The sequence below is a fragment of the Cupressus sempervirens genome, chromosome 10 (assembly GCF_028749045.1).
Source record: "Cupressus sempervirens isolate cs-2001-9-10 chromosome 10, ASM2874904v1, whole genome shotgun sequence".
Classification (NCBI taxonomy): Eukaryota; Viridiplantae; Streptophyta; class Pinopsida; order Cupressales; family Cupressaceae; genus Cupressus; species Cupressus sempervirens.
Genome location: NC_143127.1, coordinates 34220882 through 34246749, shown reverse-complemented (window position 1 = coordinate 34246749; position 25868 = coordinate 34220882). Strand labels below are relative to the sequence as shown.

General features: G+C 38.5%; 1 protein-coding gene across 1 annotated transcript in view; it reads right to left on the bottom strand.

Annotated features, from left to right (window-relative positions):
* The window catches only part of LOC149532428 (Early-responsive to dehydration stress protein (ERD4)), a 416579-nt gene that overhangs the window by 193734 nt on the left and 196977 nt on the right, over positions 1-25868 (bottom strand). The window contains exon 6 of the mRNA XM_089805383.1: positions 17517-17815. Coding sequence (XP_089661509.1) covers positions 17517-17815 — 299 coding nt within the window. The remainder of the gene's footprint in view (positions 1-17516; positions 17816-25868) is intronic.

The following is a 25868-nucleotide window of genomic DNA, read 5'->3' as shown; positions in this document are numbered from 1 at the left end:
AGAAGCAACATTTACTTGGTACTTACATTTCATATGGCAGCTATAGAACCTAACTTCATTTATGGATGTGCACGGCAGTTTACTCCCAAGACGAAAACTATCAAAGATGTTGACGACAAAGTTATCATTAGCTTGGATCCTGAGGTTATAGAACAAATCTTCAAAGTTTCGCATAAATTAGAATGTGCTGATTTGACTAAAGGATCATCATTGGCCAGCTAGAATGAGCAAAAGAGTAATTATCAAAAATATGTCAACCTTTACTGGTTAGACAATAAAAGAAACAATTTCTCCAGATGGCCAAAGACCGTTCATCGGTCAAATTTCAAACAAGAGTATAAGGATCTCATCATCTTTCTTAGTCGGATTTGTGGCCTTAAAGATTCTATTGATTTTGAGCCATGGATGCATAAACTCATGTTTCATATTATGGAGAATAAAGAACACATCTTTTGAGCAAAACTTATCAGTATTGTAGTCTACTAGAAGATATACAATGTGGGAACATCAGCACCTTTCTACATGAATTCTTATCTAGTTTACATTGCTACTGTCATGGGATCTTTCTCTGGTCTTTTTACCAAAAGAGATCGTCTTCAAGTTTCTATTTGGGATTATTACAACCAAATCACTTTGGCAAATAGTAAATTCCACTATAGAAGAGTCCAAGATGCCTTTTCGAACATTTTCGGTGCTTGTTTGATAAGCAGTTGTCTATCAAAAGAGTATCTAATGCAGCATGGGAGAAGGTGAACCAATACAGCTGTATTTTTCTGCAGTTTCTCATTTTCACATACTTGAGAGTTGGATATTTCAAAGAAGAGCCATATACCTTATCTAGGTATGCTACAGATCGAATCATCCTAATGGAACTAGCTAGACAGCTCATGGACATGCAGAGTGATCAACATGCCTCACATAGGCCTGGTTTTGGCATTACCTTAGCTAAGCCTTTGGCTATTGGCAATTATTCAATCATTTCTATGCTTAAAGCAAAAAATATGGAAGCAAAGTTCTAGTTGATTACCTTGAAGTTCAAGGCCAAATTTCATTTTGACTACCAAGAGATGAATTCTTAGATGAAAAGAGCCTACACTCATGCTCATGGCATCGAAGACATCTGGATAGATATGAGGACAGAACTTGACCTCATGAAGATGGATTACAGCAGATTAACCTTGCAATAGGTAATTGATCTTAATATGTTGAAAATCCCTTCAGATTTTCAAGTTGAAAATAATGGTGACATCCTTGATCCGGAATTTCATCAACCCCGCTTTGATAAGAAATGCCCTTTTCCTATCCAATGGCAACTAAAGGAAGGTACATCAATCATGGACAGATTTCAATCCATCCTAGTAAATACTAACAAATGGTTGAAAAGTAAAGGCCTTAAAAGAGCAAATCCTAAGATGGGTTTGGATTGTCAAAATTTTGGTCCTCATGGAAGGAAATCACAACTAGAGATTACAGGGAAAGATGGTGCCTCATCTTTTGATGCCAAGAGTTCCCTCAAATTCAAATTGAAGGGTGGAAAAAGAACTAAATCATCTCAAGTTCCTAAGCCAATTCAGGAATCAGTAGCAGAATCAGAAAAAGAATTGGAAACAAAATCTGATAAAGGAAATTTAGATGAAGAAGGGGAAATCACGATTATATCTCCTCCAAAGCCTGCGCAAGCCTATACATCTTCTATACGTGAAGAACCCTTTTTGCATGAGGTTGATGATAATGTGGATTCATTTTCCACTGTTTTCACTCCTTCCATTCCAATCTCGGAGGTTAATATCATGGCTCATCAAATTTCCTCTGCTACTCCCCGCATCCCTACACATGAACAATATGATCACTTAGCAAATGTGTTTGAAGATTTTCCGACTCTTACTAGTGGTCAAGTTTCCCAACTTGATACATCTTTGATAGGATTTGAACTTTTCATGACGGAGTCTTCTCAACATGTTCCTAAGCCTTCAGCAGTACAGATTGAATCTTGCTCAGTCACTACAGATATACAATCTGGATCATTGCCAATGGTCTCCACTGTGCCTACTTCTATAGATGAAAGTTTCAACCTGCCTGCATGGTTGAGTAAAATAACAACAAAGAGAAGAAAATTGGTTGTTCCTCCTAACAATCTTCTTGTTAAGAAGACTAAATTCAAATCTTCGAAAGATAAGATTGTTTCCAGAATTTTGGTTGATTCTGATAAAACCAAATTTGTTGAGGTTGTTGAGCCCTTGGTACATAAACTTGTTGAGGAACTTACTTGTTCTAACTACAAGTTTACTAAGGTTGAAGTTGGAAAGCAATCACGGTTGGGTTGTTTGCAAGATGCTCAAGATGCATTGGCCAATGTATCAAAAAGCAATCATGACCTTTGGGAAAAGAAGAATCGGCTGAAACAAGAGATCTCTCGTTTGAATGAGGTTATCCAGAAACAATCTTCGCAGAGTGTGTTGTTATGTCTCAAACATTTAAAGAGAGAAAGTTGATTGAAGTTGCTAAGTTTTGGATACAAGAAATAATTTCTGAAGGAATTCGAGCCATCACAGAAACATTCGCAATTCTTAGGCATATTAAAGAGCTGAATGAAATGGAGCAAAACTTAATTTCTTCTTTGAACTTGAAGGAAATCCTTGAGGATTGGGATGAAATGGTGAAATTCGATTTGGATGCCTTGGTTTCATATGACATTCTTTCGTCATGTGAAATGTTTTTCAGATTTCAAGGGCTCATTGGTTACAAGGAGGAAACATTAAAGAAGCTGATCACAAAGTTGTAAGTGGCCTTTGGAGATTGTCAAGCAATCGAAACAAATGTTACCTATGATTTGGAACAGATGGGATGTGATGTTATTGATGAATCTGGTAATCTTAATGGAGCAGAGATAGTAAATTCAAAATATACCAATAGGATCAATGCTGATGTAAATTCTGAAGACTTCAGTTCACATACGATGAACAAATTTTTTTTGTATAAATCCTTGCCAAAACACTTGTTAGATACTACAGCAACAAATTCCAAAGTTGTGCAATCAGCATATGCAAATACAGTGAGAGTTGAAGCCATATCGACGACTATTGAAACTGCTGATTTTCCCACAATGCGTGACATCATTGTCAAATTTAGGGCACTGAGAAACAATCTCTAAGATCATTGTTTTGTTTTTATTTTAATAGTTGTAAAGAATGCATTACATGAAAAAACATAAGTACATGTAATGCAAGTTGCATGTGCAGTTTCATGTAACCCTTTATTTTCTTCTGCAGTTAGACTAGATCAAAGTTGGTTGAGTTGCTCTCACTTTTTCCTCCACCTTTTTCTCAACTCCCGTGCCTATATAAAGGAGTGGCCCATCATTGTAAAATCATCACTATCTTTATACAAGAGAGCTTCGGAGAAATTGTGCCAGCAGGACTTTGTTTGTGTAAGCAATATTTTGAGAGAAAGTAAATACAAATGAGCATTTGAGACTTAACTTTAATTAAGTGAGATTGTTATTTGTGTGAATTGCAAGCCTTGTCTATAATTCATTCAAGTTGTCCTTGATTCATGTTATCTTGTGTTATTGGTAATTGTATCTCGTGAATTGAATAGAAAAGAGTTAAGAAGCAATTGAAGCTAGAGCTTTGACCAAGAGCAATTGTGAAAGTGTATAGCTAGAAGCTTTGCCTGTAGCTTATTTTTTTTCTTAATATAAGCTACAGGCATACTAATTTAGGAATACTCAACTAGAAGCTTTGCCTGCAGCCGTTCATAGAAGCCTTGTAGGAGGGCAGTATGGATGCCTAGAAGGAGAGGAATTTGTGAAACAAGGTTGTACGGAGAAGTAACTGACCTAACTAAGCAAAAGAACAAATGGAGTCTGCAGGAAAGAGGAAGTGGAAGAAAAACTTAGAGGAAGAATCTACAGCTAAAAATAAAAATAAAATAAAAAAACAAATAAAAAATGTTCAAAATGAATAACGTATGGTGTCGAATGGAAGGGAAAGACATAAACAAGTAGAAAATGCAAGTGGTTGACGCTACCCCTCGACCCTGCTGGGGGCATTGCCCCCTAGACCCCCAGTCGCTTCAATTATCAGTCATGGGAAGTATGACCAGTTGATGAGACCTGGTGCTGTTGCAAGCATGGAGTGTCTGTGTACCAGAGGTGGAGAGAACAACAGAGCAAGCCTTTCGAGAGGGGTGATACGCTTTGAGGCACTCGGATTAGGTGTTGGACGTGAGGCTATCTTGGTGGATGTATAGAGGGCTCGGGAGGAGCTGATCATCCAATTGAAAGCAGTACAGCAACACTTGGCTCAGTATACCCAGGATTTGGAAGCAAAGAAAGCGGCACAGATGGCTATCAAGGTCAGCTAAGGAAATAGTATTGTGTTAGCAAAGGCTACAGATGCAACGTATTTTGGAGACCAGTTTGATGCAGGCACGGAACGAATGTGAAAGTGGTGTGACGAAAACATATCTATCTTGTTATAGTTAGTCAATTAATGTATCCTGTTTTGTTAATCTATCTCCGATATTTTCTAATTGTCATCCAGAGATGACTTTTCTTTTTGGGGGGGATGATGTGGTTGGTAAAATTATAAAATAGCTGATGTGTAGATTAGCATGTTGTCGGTAAAGTTACAAAATAGCCGACGGGTAGATTAGTATCCGAATGGGCACGACAGTTGAGTCACCACTTTGGAATGGTATATGTACACTGTCCGGAATGGACTTTGGAGCATGGTTGTAATCATCATGGGAAGCACTATGTAATCTCTTTGGCATATATGTGAATAATAAAAAGAGTACTGCTATGTTACATGTTCTTGTCTATTGTCTGTATGCATTAAACTATTTACCCCATACGGTAAACAATTTTTACTTTTAGGAGTCTTTGTGTCCTAATTGTAAAGCTTTTTCATATAGAAGTATGACCAGACTTAGAGCCAAACCATTACATTTTTAGCTAACCTTTGAGTTAGTAAAGGTTTATTGATATCACTGTTTTCAGCTCTTAATAGAAGTGTAATTAGAGATTAACCCTGCCCATTACTCACTCCACGAGTAAGTGGATTCTTTCTTGAAAGATAAGAAGAAAGGATATTAGTAATACCCATTTTATAAAAATCTCTCGACTTCTTGCTTACCGTGAGTTAATCCAAGGAACGATGAGAAGAGGGAGCTTTCCCTTTAAGGTAGCAGAGACTCCGTCTCACACGCTGTGGCTGGTCATCCTATTTTATAACTACATTTTTACCCAAAACTGTCGGTTGCAAAATATCCACCCAACAAGAGGATCGGTCTAACCCCATGATTGCCACCCCATATCATCATCCTAGAGGATACAAGGATGAGATTGAGAGGACCATCCATGAGTTATTGGATATGGGATTCAATCGCCCTAGCTCTAGCCCTTTTGCTTCTTTTGTGGTGCTTGTTAAGAAGAAGGATGGGACTCTGTAGATGTGTATTGACATAGAGTTCATCAACGGGAAGAAAATACTGCACTTTCCAGGAAGTCACTTGCTGCCCTATGTTCATTGAATGAGATTTCGGCAGATTGGAAAGCTCAACTTTTAGTTGAGTATTCCTAAATTAGCATGCTTGTGAGATCATGGATGGGTTGACATAGGATAACGGATATAGTGTAGTGGATGATGTCATCTACTACAATGGCAGGGTGTACCTTGTTCCTAACTCACAATTGAAGGAGCACATTTTGCAAGTTTACCATGATACTCCTACAACAGGACACTAAAGTTATGGTAAGACCTATAGAGCAATACGGGAGAGATTTTCTTGGAAGGGTTTCAAGGATGATGTCTTACGCCATGTTCATGAATGCATAACTTGTTAGTAGAACAAGTCAGAGCATACTTTTCCAGCTGGATTGTTGCAGCTTCTATCTATACCGGAGAAGAAGTGCACAGGGATATCTATGGACTTCATTACAGCTCTTCCTTGAGTTCAAGGGAAGGACTATATTTATGTTATGGTGGACAAGTTGACTAAGTATGCTCACTTTTTTCATATTGCAATGGACTTTACAACTTCGCAAGTAGCCGAGTTGTTTTCCAGAGAGATATTTAGACTCCATGGTCTCCCCAAGACCATAGTGAGTGATAGGGACAAAAGTTCTTGAGTTCCTTCTAGCAGGAACTCTTCGAGCTAACAGGCACAGAGTTGACCCCAACACTAGCTACCATGCTCAAATGGATGAATAGACTAAGGTAGTTAATAAGTGAGTAGAGGGGTATCTATGCAACTATGTGTCAGGGCAGCAAAAGGCATGGGTGCGTTGGCTATATTTGGGTGAATATTGTTATAATACTACGCATCACATGTCCATTGACATGACTCCCTTCAGAGCTCTTTATGGGTACGAGCCAATATCTTTCGTTCATTTGTCTTTTAGTAACAACAGAGTTCCCTTGCCACAAGATTGGTTCCAGGAGAACCAAGCTATCATAAGATCTCTCAAGGAGAATTTGCAGCATGCTCACAATCAACAGAAGATGTACGCTGATCGATACAAGATGGAGAGAGCATTTGAGGTGGGTGATATGATTTTCTTTTGTCTACAGCATTACAAACAGAACAACCTTAAACGGAGAGGAGCTGAAAAGTTGTAATGAACCCTTTTTGGGGGTCCTATTTATTTACGACTTTTTCTTTTATCTGTATCCTTTCTGCCATATTTTTCTTGATATCCTTAACAAAAACTTTAATTCAATATATATATATTTTTTAATTTGAAAAGTTGTGACTTTTCAATATAATAATCATATTATAATTATATAATTATATAATTATTTATTTATATTAAATTTAGTATTTATATTAATATCACAAAATATAAATTATTTATTTGCAAAATATTTATATTATAATATATATTAATTTAATAATATATCAACTATATTATTAGATTATAATACTTTATTAATATAGTACGTTGCTATATTATATTAAATTATTATTATTATAACACGATATGATATTATTATATAATTAGAATGTAATATTACTTTATAAAATATTATTATTTTAATATCATTATTAATATTACTTTATATAAAACATTTATTTATTATTTAAATTATATACTGATATGGGGACATCACAGTCCTCCCCTCTCGAATTTGCTTGTCCTCAAGCAAAGACAACTTATAATACTATCTGCACGTAATGTTAATATCCTTATGATGTAAGAAAATATAAACATATATTGAATATAAATATTGATGCATAAATACACGAAGCAAGCACGAAGTAGACACATGAATGCATGAAAACACAAAGCATACACGATGAAGACAGATTATGCATGAAAACACAAAGCATACATGATGAAGACAGATGATGCACAAAAACACAAAGCATACACAATGAAGACAGATGATGCACGAAGGCACAAAGCATAAACGATGCAGACATATCATACATTCTTTGTTGATTCTCTATAATTTAATTTTCACAATGAAGTAGAGTAAAAGGAATGACTTATAAAATATACTTCCTCAATACACCTTTTGATCATGGATCCTATAAACACAAATAATTATTAGCATATAATAGCTCCAAAGAAAGATGAGTCTTGTGATGATCCCTTTTCTCCTTTACATAATCATTTGGAAGGAATCTTTCTCTCTCCTTATTACGATCATCATAAGATGAAAGACTTACGGTGTCGCGGGCGCGTGAAACAGACTACAAGCGGTTCCCTGGAGGATATCCATCATGTGCCTGAAATTACTCTGCCTCTCCCTCTACAAACTCCCTACCTTAAGATATCTTAATGTGGATGAGAAGATGAGTGTTAGTCTAATGAACATAATCATTTGGAAGATTTCTTCATATAGGGTACAGGAATCTTTCTCTCTCCCTATTACGATCATCATAAGATGGAAGACTTACAGTGCCAAAGGGCACGTGAAATAGACTACAAACGGTTCCCTGGAGGATATTCGTCATGTGCTCAAAATTACTTTGCCTCTCCCTCCACAAACTCCCTACCTTAAGATATCATAATGTGGACGAGAAATAGATCCTTAATTCAATATTTATCTAATTTTCATATTTCATATATTCGCATTTATACTTGTGTATATATTCAAATATGCCGTGGTTTCTCTAATACCAAACTTGATTTATTAATATATATTTAGGTTTATTCTTTCGTATTCAAAGAGTCTATAATCAATAATATTAATCGGCTTTTTATTTAATTTCATTGATCGCTATATCTATACTCTTAAGTATTACATTGGACCAATATATATTTTAATGGGGAATAAATATACCCTATTCATACCTAAAAGTGTATTCACCAACATCCTCTGATGTACTGCGGACAATACCCGACATCCCGTCCCTTTACGCAGAGATTGCGGGTACCTAGCTGTACCCTTTGACCAATAATCTTAGGCAGTGAAGTCTAATAGCCTTTTAAATCCAATGGAATATCCCAAATTGAAAAGAATCAGCACATTCTGCTTTAAATTCCAAACACAGAAAGGCACAAATCGCTATTTGAAAAGAATATGCAGTGAGCTATAATTTAATCAATAGATACAGTAAAAATGATAATGAAAGAAAGATTGAAATACACAAATCTGCCCTGATATGAAGTGGCAGAGAAATTTCCCCAAAAGTGACTTTGGAACCTTGAGCTTGATAGGGATTTGGGAAAGGTATCCCTTTGTGTGTTGTATTTGACCATAATAAATGTCACAAACGAGAGTTTCGCATGGATTTAAGAAAAGCATCCATTTGTGTCTTGTATTCCTGTAATTGATCATAATAAATGCTCCACACGTAGGTTTTGCATCCGCTTTCGCAACATTCACCAGAAAGAGGTTTCTCAGGAGGCAACCCTACCTCCTACGCTAATTTCTTTTCAATCTCCTACGCTAGTTTCTTTTCTGCCTCCTCCTTTGTCGCCTTCTCTGCATCTACATTCTCAATATTATCATTCTCTACATTTACCTTGTAAATATAGTCTTTCTTTGCATCTGCCTTGTAAATATAATCTTTCTCTGCATCTGCCTTGTCAATATTATCTTTCTCTTTCAATTGCTTTTCTTGCTCCCTCTGATTGATTTGCATAAACTATTCTTCACAGGTTGGCAGGATTTCTGCTCTAATACCTTTTGTAATGAACCCTTTTTGGGGGACTTGTTTATTTACGACTTTTTCTTTTATCTGTATCCTTTCTGCCATATTTTTACTGATATCCTTAACACAAACTTTCATTCAATATATATTTTTTTCTTTTAATTTGAAGAGTTGTGACTTTGCAATATAATAATCATATTATAATAATATAATTATATAATTATTTATTTATATTAAATTTAATATTTATATTAATATCACAAAATATAAATTATTTATTTGCAGAATATTTATATTATAATATATATTAATTTAATAATATATCAACTATACTATTAGATTATAATACTTTATTAATATAGTACGTTGCTATATTATATTAAATTATTATTATTATAACACGATATGATATTATTATATAATTAGAATGTAATATTACTTTATAAAATATTATTATTTTAATATCATTATCAATATTACTTTATATAAAACATTTATTTATTATTTAAATTATATACTAATATGGGGAAATTGCAAAAGTTCAAGCCTCGTTGTTATGGACCTTACAGAATACTCAAGTGAGTTGGAGAGGTGGCCTATGAGGTCGAGTTACCACCAAATAGTAGGGTTCATAATGTGTTCCACATGTCATGCCTGAAGAAGGCACTAGGGCAACATATTACGACATCACACGATTTGCCTCCTTTAGATGAAGATGGTAAATTGACTTTGGTCCCTTAGGAGATTCTGGAGGTCACGGAGAGATGATTCAGGAGTAGGGTGATTCAGGAGTACTTGGTGAGCTGGAGTGGCCTACCCATAGAGGATGCCACCTGGGAGGGTGAGTCCATTTTGTAGCATCTAGTGTTGCAGTTGCTTGTGGGCATGCATCTCCGAGAGGGGAGGACTGTCATGTCCCCTCTCTAGTCTGACTAGCAGAATCATGAGAGTTGGCCTATTGTTGGAGTCTCGTTGGCTAGCAATGGTGGATAGAGATTCATTCCGGATACACAATGAACAAAGTTGGTTCAATAGTCAGTTTGAGAGCCAGTCAGAGCAGTTCTTTAATTTTAAGGATTTTCCTAAAATTTAGGAGGTTATGGCAGTGATTAGATTTGAGGCTCCTTAGGACCAGTATATGGTTTCAGTTTTAGGGTGACATGGTATATTCTCTAGTTTTTAGGGATTGGACTGCCAGTTGGCCCACATTGCCTGGCATCGGTCATAGGCAGGTGACAGGACCCATCCACTGATTATTTGGTTGGTTTGGCTTTCCAGTTGAATAAAAGGAAATATTTTTAATACTTCCTAAGTTTGTGTTTAAATAAATTAAAATAAAGTTATTTATATAGCTAATTGGAGTAATAAGGGAATTTTTGGCTTCATCTGGTCAAGCAGGCCTATGTGTTATAGCTCATTGGAAAGGTCTTGAATTATTATAACTTATTTTCATCATCTGAAGACCTTCGGGCACCTAGAGTTATGTTATTTCAGGAAAGGGTGTTTTTCCTATACATAAAGGCCTTTTAATTGAGAAGATGCCATTTTATGATAAAGGGAAAGTCATATTTTCCTTTTAGGGTTTGATTGGCTTTGAGAGAGAGAGATAAAAGGAGATGTTGGCTCATTCTTTCATTATCTTTTACATCTTCATTCTTGGTATTTGCGATTTTTCTCTAAAGAGTGATTCTAGAGGACTAGGACGCAAACCCTAGAGCCTGGCTATTGAGATGCAAACCCCAATAGATGGTTTCAGCAACATTCTACAATGTTGTTTCAGCAGTTGACAAAGATTGTTAAGTTCAGCATTTGGAGTTGCTTGTGCATTGCACGTTGAGGGTCTTGTTTGGCACGTTGGGATCTTGTTGCTTTGGCATGACTATATAAGCCGTACGGCTGCCTTTCAGTTGGCACATGATTTTTGGTTGACTTACGTCAACCATCTCTACTCTTTTGGTGCATGGCTGGTCCATTCTTGCAGATGGCATCTTCATTCTTTGTTTGTAAACACCTTTGCTAGCATATTGATTACATATCTTGCCTGGTAAAATTTGTAGCTATTCTAGTTGACTAAATATTATATTATTTGTTGTTGTTAATTATTGTTTTACTTATATTTGGAAAATACAAAAAAAGAAATAACAATCTTTCTACAACTTTTGTCTAATTCTCTAAGACCACAACAAAAGCATGGAAAAATCTATTATTTTAATTAAAATTTACAAAAGTTCAGTGAAAGGATCCTTTTCAGATCTTTTATTTGTAATTCTTAAATGTACCATCTCTTACATGGGATGTGTAATAGTTTTTTTATATAGCTGGACAACTTAAGAATCTACTGCAAGAATTATGAAGTTTGTCTCCAATTAAAATCAGTTTCTGTTGAGTGCAAACACAAACAAAATTTGTCAATGCACCAAAAACAAAAGAACAAGGTCAAGAAAAGGTTAAAATTGGATGAAACCAAAAAAGGTGAAAATTTGGAATAGTTTATTTATAAAAACCCATATCATCCTGACTTGCAAAGAAGATTGCTCCAAAGCCCGTTGTATTCAATTTTCAAGGTGCACCAAAGAAATCATGTTTTCATGATGAACATTTGATAAAAGAACAAAGAGAATTATTGACCTATTCTAGGTGTACATATTGTGGAAAGCACTCTCTCCAACAAGGTGGGAGCTTATATGTATAACGAGATTAAGATCGTAAGCTATTCCCCACATCATTTGAATTATTTACTCACTTGAAAAATAATGGAAGGATTAATGACCATTTAAGCATGTCACACCTACTGACACATGAAAGCAAATATTCCCTGATCTATTGAAAACAACTGTGAAGACTACCATGAATAAATAGTAGTCTTCTACTTCATGAACACAAATTTCGATTCAAATATGTAACTTTGGCCAATATCAATTAACACTTATGCATTTCAACTTTTCAATTACGCAAACTAAATTTTTATTACCAATTTAATGTCACCCATTTGCTTCCTTAAGGATATAGCATTTCTTTGAAATAGAATAAAACTACAAGGAAATTGCAGTTCTTTCTAATGGAAGAAAACAATCTTACTGCAGGTATCCTATTTCAGACAAAAGATTTAACATATCCTACGAAACCAAATTAATGATTTGAAGGAGGAAAAGGCTGCAATTTTAAAAATTGATGAAATAGGAAATTCATTTGACAAGGTCCTTAGAGCCATGATTGTTGAGCCTAATAATTTACATAATTATTGTGATATTGCTATAATGACTTAGCTGTGTAGCTTTTGAGTCAAACTCGTATACCCATGTTTTATTAGTGGTTCACAAAAAATCATCTCCCATAAGTGCCGTCGATAGATTTTGCATTCTGTAGCCGATTGGGTTATGCCATCGAAGATTTTGTATTTGGTAGCCGATGGGTAGATTAGGATTGTTTTGTAGCCGATGGACCCCTTCGGGAAGGTTTGGCGGAAAGTATTTATAACCCGTCTGGGATAATTGTAAATGATCTTACCTGATCTTATACTCTGTATGTAACTTGTTGGCATATGCGAATAAAGGAGTACTACGGTTGTAGTTTTTATTCATTGTCTGTGTGCATCAATCAATTAATCTAGAGGCCCTCAACAGGTGTTCCTAGCACGGGAGGCTTCTGCGTCAGGAGGGAACGAGAATACAAGCATAGAGGGTGCCACGTTCGGAGGATACAGGAATAATAGACGCAGGCAAAACAACAACAATGTAAACAATAACAATTATAATAGCGGAAGGAATTGAATTCAGTATGATGTGAACGGACGGCCGATTGTTCAATGCCGAGCCTGTAATTTGTGGGGTCACTTTGCCCGGGAGTGCACAATAGCAACCACACCAAAATTGTTATGCAGATGGTGCGAGCCAGGCGATCATGAAGTTGGTACTGAAGTATGACAAGCAGAATGAAATTAAGCCTAGAAAGTTTAAGGTCAGATGGGTCGGACCATACCAAATTCGAGAGGTCAGCGACAATGGAGCAATTAAATTGTCGACCTTGGAAGGGCAAGAAGTGCCTCAGGCAGTCAATGGATCGAAATTGAGCATATACCATGAAAGGAAGAGCTCATCATTGCAAAATGACAAACCTAGACAATGTCCCTCGTCGTCCCAGGTTGGCGAGGTCAGGAGGGAAAATTGAGTAGTTGTACTTTATGTTAAAAAAAAAACTACAAAAAAGGAATAGAAAAAGAAAAAAAAAAACCAGAAAAGTGAGAGTGCCAACGGGCAACCCCCGTAGACTGCTGCTCCACAGGCAGGCTGTCCCGCGAGCATCCTCTTTTCCACGGGTTGATGCCCCCTCAGAGACACTAGTCTCCCCGCGGAATTCTCTTCTGTGCATGGAGCTTTTTCTTTTCTCGCGGGCCCCCCCTTTTTCATTTCGGCCGACTTTTTCATTTCAGACCTTCCATGTGCTTTTCTTCTGCAGTCATTGTTTACCGCTGGTGTGAATCTCCTGCGGACGACTTGTGTTTTCCACATGTGTTCACCCTCCACGGACGTCTTTCCCTGCGGTGATTGCTTCTCATTACCCAACTGTTCTCCCTCTCCGCGAGTGCCCTTTTTTTTTTCCATGCCATGGTGAGAAGTTTATATTTGCGAGTGACACCCCAATATGCCTTTGGACAAAGAACACGAAGATCAGGTTTGGTGCAAACGTCAGCAAAATACGACCTCTCGAGCTTCAAATTCAAGCCAATTCAAGAATCTGTAGTCTCCCACGAGATTTCAGTGTGGAAACCCCATGTACTTAGCAGCTATTATCAGTGGGACTACATCTTCTATTGGGCATGCACATGCAGGGATTCTTCATTCTTCATTTGCATTTTGCCAGCTATAGATAAAAGTTCATGAGCTATTGGCAAGCCGGGGGTGCAAGCATATATTGTTCACTATGAGGCAACATTGCGTGAAGGGCAACATTTGTGGACGACAAGTTGAGAAATTCCCTCTTCTTCTGATGTGATTGGGTGGATTGTCTCCTGCGGCTAGCTGGTTCAACTGTGCAGATTTCTTCCAGGGTGTCTTATTTTTCCGTGGGGAAGGTGTGATTGTGCTTTGTGATTGGCTGCGGCATGTTCTTTTGCCTTTTCCGCGGGGTGGGATTTCTTTGGTAACAGTAGGAGGAGCCCTCTATTAAGGCACGAAAGAAGCTATTATTGCATGGAATCGGCAAGCAAACAGAAGCAGTGGAAGATTCAGCTGAAGGCAAGTATGGAGAAGAATGCAAGGGTTTTGGCATCTGGAATCCGAGTTGCAGGGCCATCGGTTTCCAGCTGCAAGAAATAGAAAGTCAGGAAGGAAGGAACTCATCTCACCGTCCACTTTGAGGGTCTCAATGGCAACGAATTGCGGAAAAGGTGGCAGGAAACCCTGGAGGCAGACCAAATTAAAAAGATTTTGATACGAGCACAGGTGCATTGGGCCATCCAGCTTCCAATCTTTTCCATCCAGTTATTTGAATCAGTTTTGAGAACCATGATACAAGCCTATAGTCCGCACAGCAGAACCAGTACATTTATGTACAAAAAGCATCGGATGACAATTCCCTTTAAACCTAGGGATTTGACTAGGGTTTTCGGCATCCTTGGCCTCGGTGGTAAGAAGGTGGAAATTAAGAACCACAAGCTCTCTCAGGAACAGAAGGAACATTGGATACGGTTAGTGGGCCACAATCTTACACCCGAGGAGATGGATTTAGTGGTTAAGGGGTCTAAATGCAGAGGGCTTTGCAGAGATTTCATTCGGGAAGGCCACTGGAGGTGCATTATGGACGTGATCAAGAGCAAGTTGACGGGCGCGACTCGAGCTTCAGATATAGCATTGCTGCAAGTTGTATTCATGAATGGCATCATGAATGGCACGGTGTATGATTTGGCTACAGTTCTTGCTGACAGGATGGAGGAGTTCATGACACTCTAGCACTGCACATTCTTTATGCCACATCATGCGATTGGCCTATTTTTGGAGGCACCCGTTAATTAGATACCCATAGATGATTTTGAGGTGCCACCTCAGGGGAAGTTGCCATAGGGAGAGCCTCCGATATTTTATTAGAGACATCTGGACACGGGCGGAACAGCAATGGGACAGAAGAAGGTATTTTGAGGATTGCAAGCGGCTCACAGGGACACTGACAGCGGATAGGAAGAGACTTCGGAGAGCAGCAGGGCGGAGTATGAGGAAGAGAGTACTTCCGCGGAGGTTGGCAATAAACTAGCAGATAGTGAGCCCACATTTTTCACCCCGCCGCAGTTGTCAACTTCAGCGCACTTGTCCGCTCCCCCGTCACACATTCCTCCTTTTGGTTAGCGTCATGCACCGGTCGTGATGAACCCGCCGACGGTAGCAAATGTCCCACGGGCAGTGGCAGAGGGTGTCTCATTGACAAGAACTGTTGTTACACCGACGACCACTCCAGGTGTTACTTTCTCCACAGCCGTAGCAGATGGTGTTCCAGTTGCACTAGTGGAGCTAGTCTCGCAAAAGGTAGAGTTGCCAGTGTCGGAGCCTGAGCCCCAGGTTCGCTTGGATGTGATTAACTATGATGTAGTCGTCACCGTTTTATCTTCCTTGTTAGCAACCACCATGCCAATACAGATAGTCCAGTCAGCCCAGCCAGCACAGCAGGAGGAGAGCATGGAGCCCGCACAGTCAGAGCAGCCGGAGGTGATGGATAGAGCCAGTGCTTTCTTGAGACAATAGTTTCGACTCATCCCTGCCGAGGTTGGTCCGTCCATCCAGTCCCCCGGGCACCTAGGAGTATCAGCTACAGTACCAGAGCCTCAAGAGGTGGGGCTGCCACAGGCCGAGGTTGCGCTAAAAGCAGAGGAGGCTACACCGGATGTGGACATGGTCCCCGCAGATGAGGAAGAGAATAGTGATGCCGAGTGGATGATGGAGGGTTTTGCAAAGGAGGATTATGGGTCGGATGAGGACAGGTGTAGGGACTACCTTAGGGCTATGAAGGTTGCGCTTAAGAAGGGACACGATGTGGCATTGCAAACTATGACTCGGCCGAGGGACTGGCATTTGGTTCGAGCTTACATTAGGGGGATTTGTCCGTAGCGGTTCCGTTCATGTTTTGAGGAGAGAGGTTGGTCAGCAGTTGAGACACCGGAGATGTTTGCAGATTGGGCCAGTGAGCCAGAGTTGGGGCCATGCAACACTCCGCTGGAGAAGCTGGCGTATGAGATTGTGGACTGTATAAGGAGGTTTATTATGCTCATAGGTGCGCGGAGGCGGACAGGTTTGTAGCTGAGAGATCTTTGGTGGTTGAGAGGGAGGCTAGAGAGAAGCTAGCGGCAGATTTGGCCAGTCAGCAGGCAGCATGGGTAGCTAAGTGGTCAGCTTTGTTGAGGGATAAGGAAGCAACTGTGCGGGATAAGGATGCAGCAGAACAGGAGTTGCAGTTAGCTAGGACGCAGGTTATGGATGCGACACTTCTTCTGAAGGAGGTCGTCAAGGTTAATTCACAGATTCAGAAGGATTTGAAAATCCGGACAAATCAGGTGTATGAGTTGCATCGCCAGTAGCACTCTTCAAGGGCACCATCTTCTCTCTAGTATTTTTTGTCTTGTTGTATGCGGGTTGTCTCCTATTTTGTTAGTCATCAAGAGACGACTTTTCTTTTTGGGGGGGATGATGATTTTGCATTTTGTAGCCGACTGGATTATGCCGTCGGAGATTTTATATTTGGTAGCCGACAGGTAGATTAGGATTGTTTTGTAGCCGACGGACCCCTTCGGGAAGGTTCGGCGGAAAGTATTTATACCCCGTCTGGGATCATTGTAAATGATCTCATCTGATCTTATGCTCTGTATGTAACCTATTGGCATATGCGAATAAAGGAGTACTGCAGTTGCTGTTCTTATTCATTGTCTGTGTGCATCAATCAATTAATCTATGCAGTCAACAATAAGAACGTATGGAATACTAAGAACTCACTGCATAGGTGAGTACTAGGACTTCTTGGGATGTCACCCATCAGTACTACTCCAGCTCAACTGTGCTTAAATAGATAGTTTCCTCCAAGGTTAAGCCCATTTTGCTTGCAACCCCATTTGCAAAACCTTCAGCAATTGTTATGCCTTATGAACCATTCATCATAATGCCCCTTAAGCTCATTCAATGCCCCTTAAGCTCATTCATTGGTAAATATATCTCACTTATCAAGTACATAATTAGTATAAACCACAGATACAATTTCACATTATATGTCTTCTACCATTTGAAAAAAGCAAAAATTTAGTAACAATATAAATAACAGAATAGAACAATCATCCTGGCATTAAGGCATCCAACTCTCCAACTACAAAACAAGGCATAGGTACATGAAATTTTAAAGCATATCACTCTATACTTGAGAAATTGCACACTTACATTAACAGCAAAGCTTTAATAGGAGGGAACCACTCTTTGATTTTATCAAACTGTGCAAGACCCTGGACTGCTGTAACAGGAACTGCGAAAAATACTGTGAGAAAAAGCACAGCTATGGCGATACCAATTTTGTGAAACACCAAATGAGAATATGGTATAGATAGATTATGCCAGGAGACATCCCTTGGTTCTGGCGCCCATTCTGTAACCCAGTGCATTGGATCCACAGTCTGCTGAGTTTGAGCAGCAACAGCAGCACCCCATCTCGATGTAAATGTAACAAAGGCCACTGGGAGCTCCTGTATTTCAAATATATTCACTAAATGTTTATTTATTGGTGACTAATATGGATAATGCGAAATTAATAAATGCAGTTGTATAGAAAATAAGTAGCATTTATGTATTCAAGATTTAGATTAAACACTTTCTATCCATGTACAGATTTCTGGTCTTCCGGATGTTGAAGAATGGATATTGATAAATTCTACATGATTAAGTGCTAAAAAAATCTTGACCATGAATCACAAAGTAAATTCTACAATTGAATCATATAGGGAACCAATAGAGGTTATAGGCATATGTGCTACAATTAGGTCAAGTCAAGATGCCAACATTTTATCTATGGGAATTCTATCTGCCCCACATTCTTTAAATTTGCAGGTAGGTGCTTGGAGACTTTGGTGGATCATGTCATAATTGATAGTTACAAGGTAAGTACCATGTACTACAATAGTGCAGTGTGTATCCCTTATTTTTTATCAAAAGAACACAGTCTGTAAATAAAAGGCAAGGAAAAGTAAACATTTCTCGTCATGTATATACACTCTGCACAGTAGTTAATTGTCATCGTTGCTGTTAATTCTGTAACTCTGATATATCATACTGATCTGATTACAGATCGTATGGATCTATTCTTGCATGAAATGGAGGCCTATATATAATTGTAATTATCCTAGTGGCGATTGGCGTCTTTTAGAGGCATTATTGTTAAAGGTTAATCTTTATCATTTTAGTTTGTTTGTTCACTAACTAAAGTCCTCCCCAATAGCTGCCGATTTCAAGGAATCAATTAGAGGCTGACCTAGGGAGGGACATGCCCCTTGGTTGCCATATTTATGTAGGTTATTATTGTGGATAAAGGACACACGAATTCATATGGTCTGCTCCTTCAATAATACTGCCCTATCCAAATTATTGCAGAGATAAAACATTTCAAGAATAGTATTTATACTATTGGTAACACTTCATACAAGTCTGATACATTAGTAGATCATCTTCAGCAAGTAGATAAAAAGCATTGAGAGAAGTTTGGTTGTTCAGAATTTACAGAAACTTTACATGGTATCAGAGCTCTGGCAGTCGAACCTAGGCTCTGCAAATTGACAATCAGATTTAAATATCTAGCAACATCCTTCTATCTTCAAATGGCTAGCACAATTAGACCCGAAGACAAGTTTGATGGAAAAGAACACTTCGTTGTTTGGAAGTTCAGAATTATGATGATTCTTGAAGACAATGATATGAAATAGTTTGTTGATAAAGAATCCAAGCAACCTAACACTGATCCTCAGAAAACTATTTGGAGTAAAGGAAACAAGAAAGCCATGCAAATCATGTTAGATGGAGTTAAAAATGAAATAGTAACTATGCTCATGAAACATTAGACAACATTTCATATGATGAATGCATTACTAAATGCATATGAGGTTAACAATGCGACTAGAACCCTTGCACTAAAAAGGCAACTGAATCATATACAAATAAAGAAGGGAGAATCTATGAATTCATACTTCTTAAAGGTGGCTAGTCTAAGAGATGAACTTGCAAGCACAGGTACCATAATTGAAGATAAAGAGTTAACACTTATGGCTATAGATGGCTTACTGGATTCGTGGGAAACAGTCTTACAAAGAGTAAGTGCTAGAGACAATCTTTTAGACTTCAATAGACTTAAAGGAGATTGCCTTCAAAAAGAATCTAGGAAACTTAAGAAAGGAGGAAAATTGGAAATTGAAGACGAAGAACTTCATGTTCTCAACACAAATTCCTATAAAAGTAAGAAAAACTTCAAGAAGAAGGGTAACCAAAGAAATGACAAACCTAAGAAAGATTTATCCAAAATAAAATGCTTCAAATGTGAAAAATTTAGACACTATAGATCTAATTGCCCTGAGAATACAAAGCAGCAAGTAAACTGTACAAATGTTACCAGGAAAGAAAAAAACTATGATCCTGAGAATCATGTATTGTATTCTACACTATCAAATGAAGTATTAAGCAAAGCATGGGTAATTGATAGTGGATCATCTCGACACATTATAGGATACAAAGAAGTACTAGATTCAATATCAAAAAAGGTTAATGGCGAAGTTACCATCGGTGATAATTCCTCTCATTCAATCAAAGGAATTGGGAATTGCACCTTGAAACTGAAGTCAAGTATTTCTTTGCATCTCAAAAGAGTACTCTATATACTAGGAAAAAAGAAGTATCTAATCTCTGTTACAGTACTTGAAGATGATGGACATAATGTTGCATTCATGGACGGTAAAGTAATGACCTGGTCTAAGAACTCTTCATTAAGAAATCAAAGTTGATTGGTCAAAGAAAGGTATTCTTGTATGAATTAAATACAAAACCTAGTCAACCTATTCAGTCTTTAATTCATGAAGCTGCTGATATAAACAAAATATGGCACAAAAGGTTAGGACATGTAAATTTCAAAACCTTATCGACCATGGAAAAGATGGTTACTGGTTGGCCTGAGTTGAATAAAAATCATTCAAGCATATGCAAAAGATGCACTCTGAGTAAGAACACCAAAAGTCCATTTCATGATAGCACTAGAAAAACTAAAAATATTTTGGAATTAGTCTACTCACATTTATGTGGAACTATGTCTATTCCTTCTTTGGGAGAATTCTGGTACTATATATTGTCTATAGATGACTTCTCTAGGAAAATTTGGATTTACTTCTTAAAATGTAAAGAATCAGAAGAAATCCTTAAGAGATTTTAAGAATTCAAAACTATAACTAAAAACTTATCAGGACACAAAATTAAAACTCTTAGGACTGATAATGGAGGGGAATATACTTCAGACTTGTTTAAAGACTTTTGTAAATAAGAAGGAATTAAGAGGGAGTATGCTATTCCTTAGAACCCTCAACAAAATGGGGTAGCAGAAAGGAAGAACAAAACAATTATAGAAGCAGTAAGAGCTATGATATTTGATCAAAATTTAGAATATTATCTTTCGGCAGAAGCCTCTTGTACTATTGTCTATATTCAAAATAGAAGTCCTCACTCTCACCTTAGACATAAAACTCATGAAGAAGTCTTTACTAAGGTTAAACCTAACATAAGCCATCTTAGGATATTTTGGTGCCCAGTATATATACATGTTCCAAAAGAAAAGAGAACTAAGTTAAAACCCTCCAAAAGGAAAGGCATTTTTGTCGAGTATAGTGAAACAACTAAAGCATATAGAATTTTCATATCTTGTTAGAAAAAAATTGAACTTAGTAGAGATATAATAATTGAAGAAGATTTAGCATTCAAAAGAGCCCTAAGTTTTGAAGATCCCACACATTTACCTAGTTCTAAAGAAAATCATGAATCTGAGTTTTAGAGGGAGAACATTGAAAAAATGGAAGATAAAATTCAAACTCTTAATCTTGAGGAAACTCAAAATTCTAAGAAAAGACCACTTTGGGCCATTAAGACTATAGAGGAAGCACAAGACTTCACTGCACCATCTGTAATCTTCAAAGAAAGCAAAAGACCCAAAAGATTTTCTAGTTATGCAGTAAACATGAGTGATTTATCTAAATCAGAACCTATCAATGTTTCAGATTCTATTAAACTTATAGCTTGGAAGGATGTTATGATGGAAGAATACCAATCCATTATTAATGATGATGTTTGGAAATTGTTCCAAGGCCTAAAGGAAAATATGTTGTTTCTTCTAAATGGATATTTAAAATCAAACATGCTATTGATGGTAGCATTGAAAATATAAAGCCAGATTTGTAGCCAGGGGATTCTCTTAAGAGGAAATTGATTATGAAGAAACCTTTGCTCTTGTTGCCAGATACACCTCTGTAGGGGAAGTCCTAGCTATTGTTGTTTACCGTACAGGTAAAGAAAATGAACGCATACAGATAATGAACACGAAGAGCAGAATTATATTCGCAATAGTAGATGATTCATTAATGCTTTACAATGATCCCAGACGGGATATAAATACTACTTCCTAACCTTCCCGAAGGAGTCCGTCGGCCACAATTATTCTATCCGTTACAAACTATTTACCGCCGGACCGTCGGCTACAGAATACCGAAACACCGCCGAACCGTCAGCTACAGAATACAGAAACACCGCCGGACCGTCGGCTATAGAATACCGAAACACCGCCGGACCGTCGGCTACAAAATACAGAAACACCGCCGGACTGTCGACTACAGAATACAGAAACATCGCCGGACCGTTGGTTACAGAATACAAAATACCGCCGAAACCATCCAATCGGCTAACACCATCCCCCCCAAAAAGAAAAGTCGTCTCCTGACAACTGACAATATCTGAGACAAATTAGCAAAAAATACATTTACAGAGTGACTACAACAAGAGAAATCTGCTTCCGACACATCACTGTCACCTTCATCCCGTGCCTATAGCCTCTGCTAACACAACACTGTCTCCTCAAGCTGACTTTGATAGCCACCTGTGTTGCTTTCTCTATTTTCAATTCCTCGGTACCCTGAGCCAAGTGTCGCTGCACTGCCTCCAACTGGATGATCAGCTCCTCCCGAGCTCTCTACGCATCCACCAAGACAGCCTCACAGCCAACACCTGCTCCCACTGCCTCTGGTACACAGAAAGTCCATGCCTGCAGCAACTTCAACTCTTCTCAATTGGTCGGACTCCCACGACTGATATCCGCCACGACTGGGGGTCTAGGGGGCAACGCCCCCGGCGGGGTCGAGGGGCAGCGCCCCCACGGGCCCCGGGTGCGCTCCCTGTCAAGGGGCCGCGGACAAGAAGACCCACGGGTAGAAAAAGAAAGACTGCGGGTGAAGACGGAAAGGCCGCGGGGAGAACAGAAAGACTGCGGGTGAAGACAGAAAGGCCGCAGGGAGAACAGGAAGGCCGCAGGCGACAACAGGAAGGCCGCGGGTGAGGATAGAAAGGTCGTGGATAGGACGCAGGCGCCAATCAGAGTTTCTCCTCCGCCAAAACCAAGGCCGTGGGTAAAAAACATTCCCGCCAGACTCCATTCCCTCCTCCAGCCAGACTTCCGTGGGAAAACAGAGACATAAAGAAGAGTGCTTGTTCTACCGGAAGGAGAAGAATTTTTGTGTGCAGAGGGATTTGTGGTGGATTGTAGAGGAAGCAGTAAACTAAAAAAAAACGACAACAGAATCAAGTTGTTCAGAATGAGTGACAGATGATGCCAAAGGGAAGGGGACGCATCCGTGGTTGCCAGAAAGAGTGCAGAATCGGCAGATAATGACAGAAATGGTGTGTTCCGTGCATTTTTGTGTGGGTTTCAAAGTGCTAATTTGGTCTTGGCGGCGAGGGGCGCTGCCCCTCGACCCCGCCCTATACTGCGACAGGGAGCGCACTCGGGGCGCTGCCCCTCAACCCCGCCGGGGGCGTTGCCCCTTGGACCCCCAGTCGTGGCGAATATCAGTCGTGGGAGTCTGACCAGTTGAGAAGAGTTGAAGTTGCTGCAGGCATGGATTGTTTCTGTACCAGAGGCAGTGGGAGCAGGTGTTGGCTGTGAGGCTGTCTTGGTGGATGCGTAGAGAGCTCGGGAGGAGCTGATCATCCAGTTGGAGGCAGTGCAGCGACACTTGGCTCAGAGTACCGAAGAATTGAAAATAGAGAAAGCAGCATAGGTGGCTATCAAGGTCAGCTTGAGGAGACAGTATTGTGTTAGCAGAGGCTACAGATGTAACGGGATGAATGTGGAAGTGATGTGGCAGAAGCAGATTTCTCTTGTTGTAGTCACTCTGTTAATGTATTTTGTTTGTTAATTTGTCTCAGATATTTTGTCAGTCGTTAGGAGACGACTTTTCTTTTTGGGGGCGATGGTGTTAGCCAGCTGGATGGTCCAACGGTGTTTATGTATTATGTAGCCGACGGTCCGGCGATGTTTCTGTATTTTGTAGCCAACGGTCCGGCGGTGTTTCTGTATCCTGTAGCCGACGGTCCGGCGGTGTTTCTGTATCCTGTAGCCGACGGTCCGACGATGTTTCTGTATTCTGTAGCCGACGGTCCGGCGGTGTTTCTGTATTCTGTAGCCGACGTCGTCGGTAAATAGTTTGTAGCGAATAGAATAATTGTGGCCGACGGACTCCTTCAGGAAGGCTCGGCGGTAGTATTTATAGCCGTCTGGGATCATTGTAAATCATCATTCATCTATTATTGCAAATATAATTCTGCTGTTCATGTTCATTGTCTATATGCGTTCATTTACTTTACCAGTACGGTAAACAATTGTAGCATCGAAGGGATGGAAAGTACATCAAATGGATGTGAAAACAACATTTCTAAATAGAAAGATTATAGAAAAGGTATATTTGGAACAACCTAAAGGATTTGAAACTCATAACCCTAAAATCTTTGTTTGTAGGCTCAAGAAAGCTCTCTATGGGCTGAAACAACCTCCAAGGGCATGGTATAAAATTATTGATAAGTATCTCTCCAGTTTAGGATTCTCCAAAAATGAAGCTGATCCAAATCTCTATTATAAAAAGGATAAATATGGTGTGATAATTTTGATAATGTATGTTGATGATTTACTAATAACATGTGATGATCATCTTATAGATCAATGCAAGAAAGATCTAATCAGAGAATTTGAAATGAAAGATTTAGTACTCCATTACTTCCTAGGACTGGAAGTATTGTAGAATTCTAATAGCATCATACTTATTCACAGGAAGTATACATTAGACATTTTGAAGAATTTGGAATGTGGAACTACAGACCTATGTCTTCTCCAATGGAGAGTAATCTACACAAACTTAAGGATGCAGCTGCAAAATCACCCTCCATAGATTCTATTCTTTACAGACAGATGATTGAATCGCTTATGTACTTAGTAAATAAAAGACCTGATAATTGCTATGTTGTTAATGCCTTAAGTCAATTTATGTGTGAACCAAAAGAGATTCACCTAGTTGCAGTCAAACACATTATGAGATACAAGGCACTCTTAACCTTGGACTCAAGTATGAGAAAGTTGACTTTGACTACATGGATACACAGACTCAAATTAGGTTCGAAGTGTTATTGATAGGAAAAGCACTTCAAGATGTTGTTTCAATTTAGGCTCAACAATGATATCTTGGATATGTAGAGAGCAAGCATCAGTAGCACAGAGTTCCACAGAAGCTGAATACATTGCCACAGCAATGGCCTCTAGGGAAGCAGTCTGGCTTAGAAAGTTACTTGTGAGATTATTTGGTCAACCCATGAATCCTACTATTATTCATTTTGATAATCAGAGTTCCATCAAGCTTTCTGTGAATCTAGTTTTACATGACAAGTCTAAGCATATTGAAATTCCTCACCATTATGTAAGAGATATGATAGACAGGAATACTGTAAAATTAGAATACATTTGCGCTGTCGATCATCGTTGAATTATAATAAATTTGTATTCTTTAAATTATTAATAAAAAAATTTTTGTCAGGCTACTGACTGTTATGGGCTTCACCATTTCTATTCATTATCTAAGAGGTGACGATCTCTGAGATAATGAACACTTGTATAAAAGACATTATGAGAGATGACGATCTCTTAGATAATGTGTTGAACAATAGAGAACTAATGTTAGATCTAGATGAGTTCAAGATCATATTGTGATGTAGACATTTCTATGTCTATGAGTCACAACTTGGATAAATGAATAATTTAATCATTCTCCGGATTTTATCCTGTGTTTTGGTAAATCTTAACTCAGGATCATGTTGCGATATAGGACTACCAATACACATGAGTACCAACTTGGATAAATGAAGAATTTAGTCATTCTCCGGATTTTATCCTGTATGTTGCATTCTATGCAATACTGTTATCACTAGCATAAGTCATATCACAAGTATAGTAATATAACATAGTATCATGTGTTCAATGATACCACATGCTTAGAAGATTCAAATAGATATAGAGTATCAATCTATGCTTATTCATCTTAATTGATGTTGTTAGATATGTTATCTCTCAGTATGATTATCAAGTTAAGAGGGAGTATTAATCCCGTAACTCTGATATATCATACTGGTCTGATTACAGATTGTACGGATCTGTTCTTGCATGAAATGCAGGCCTATATATAA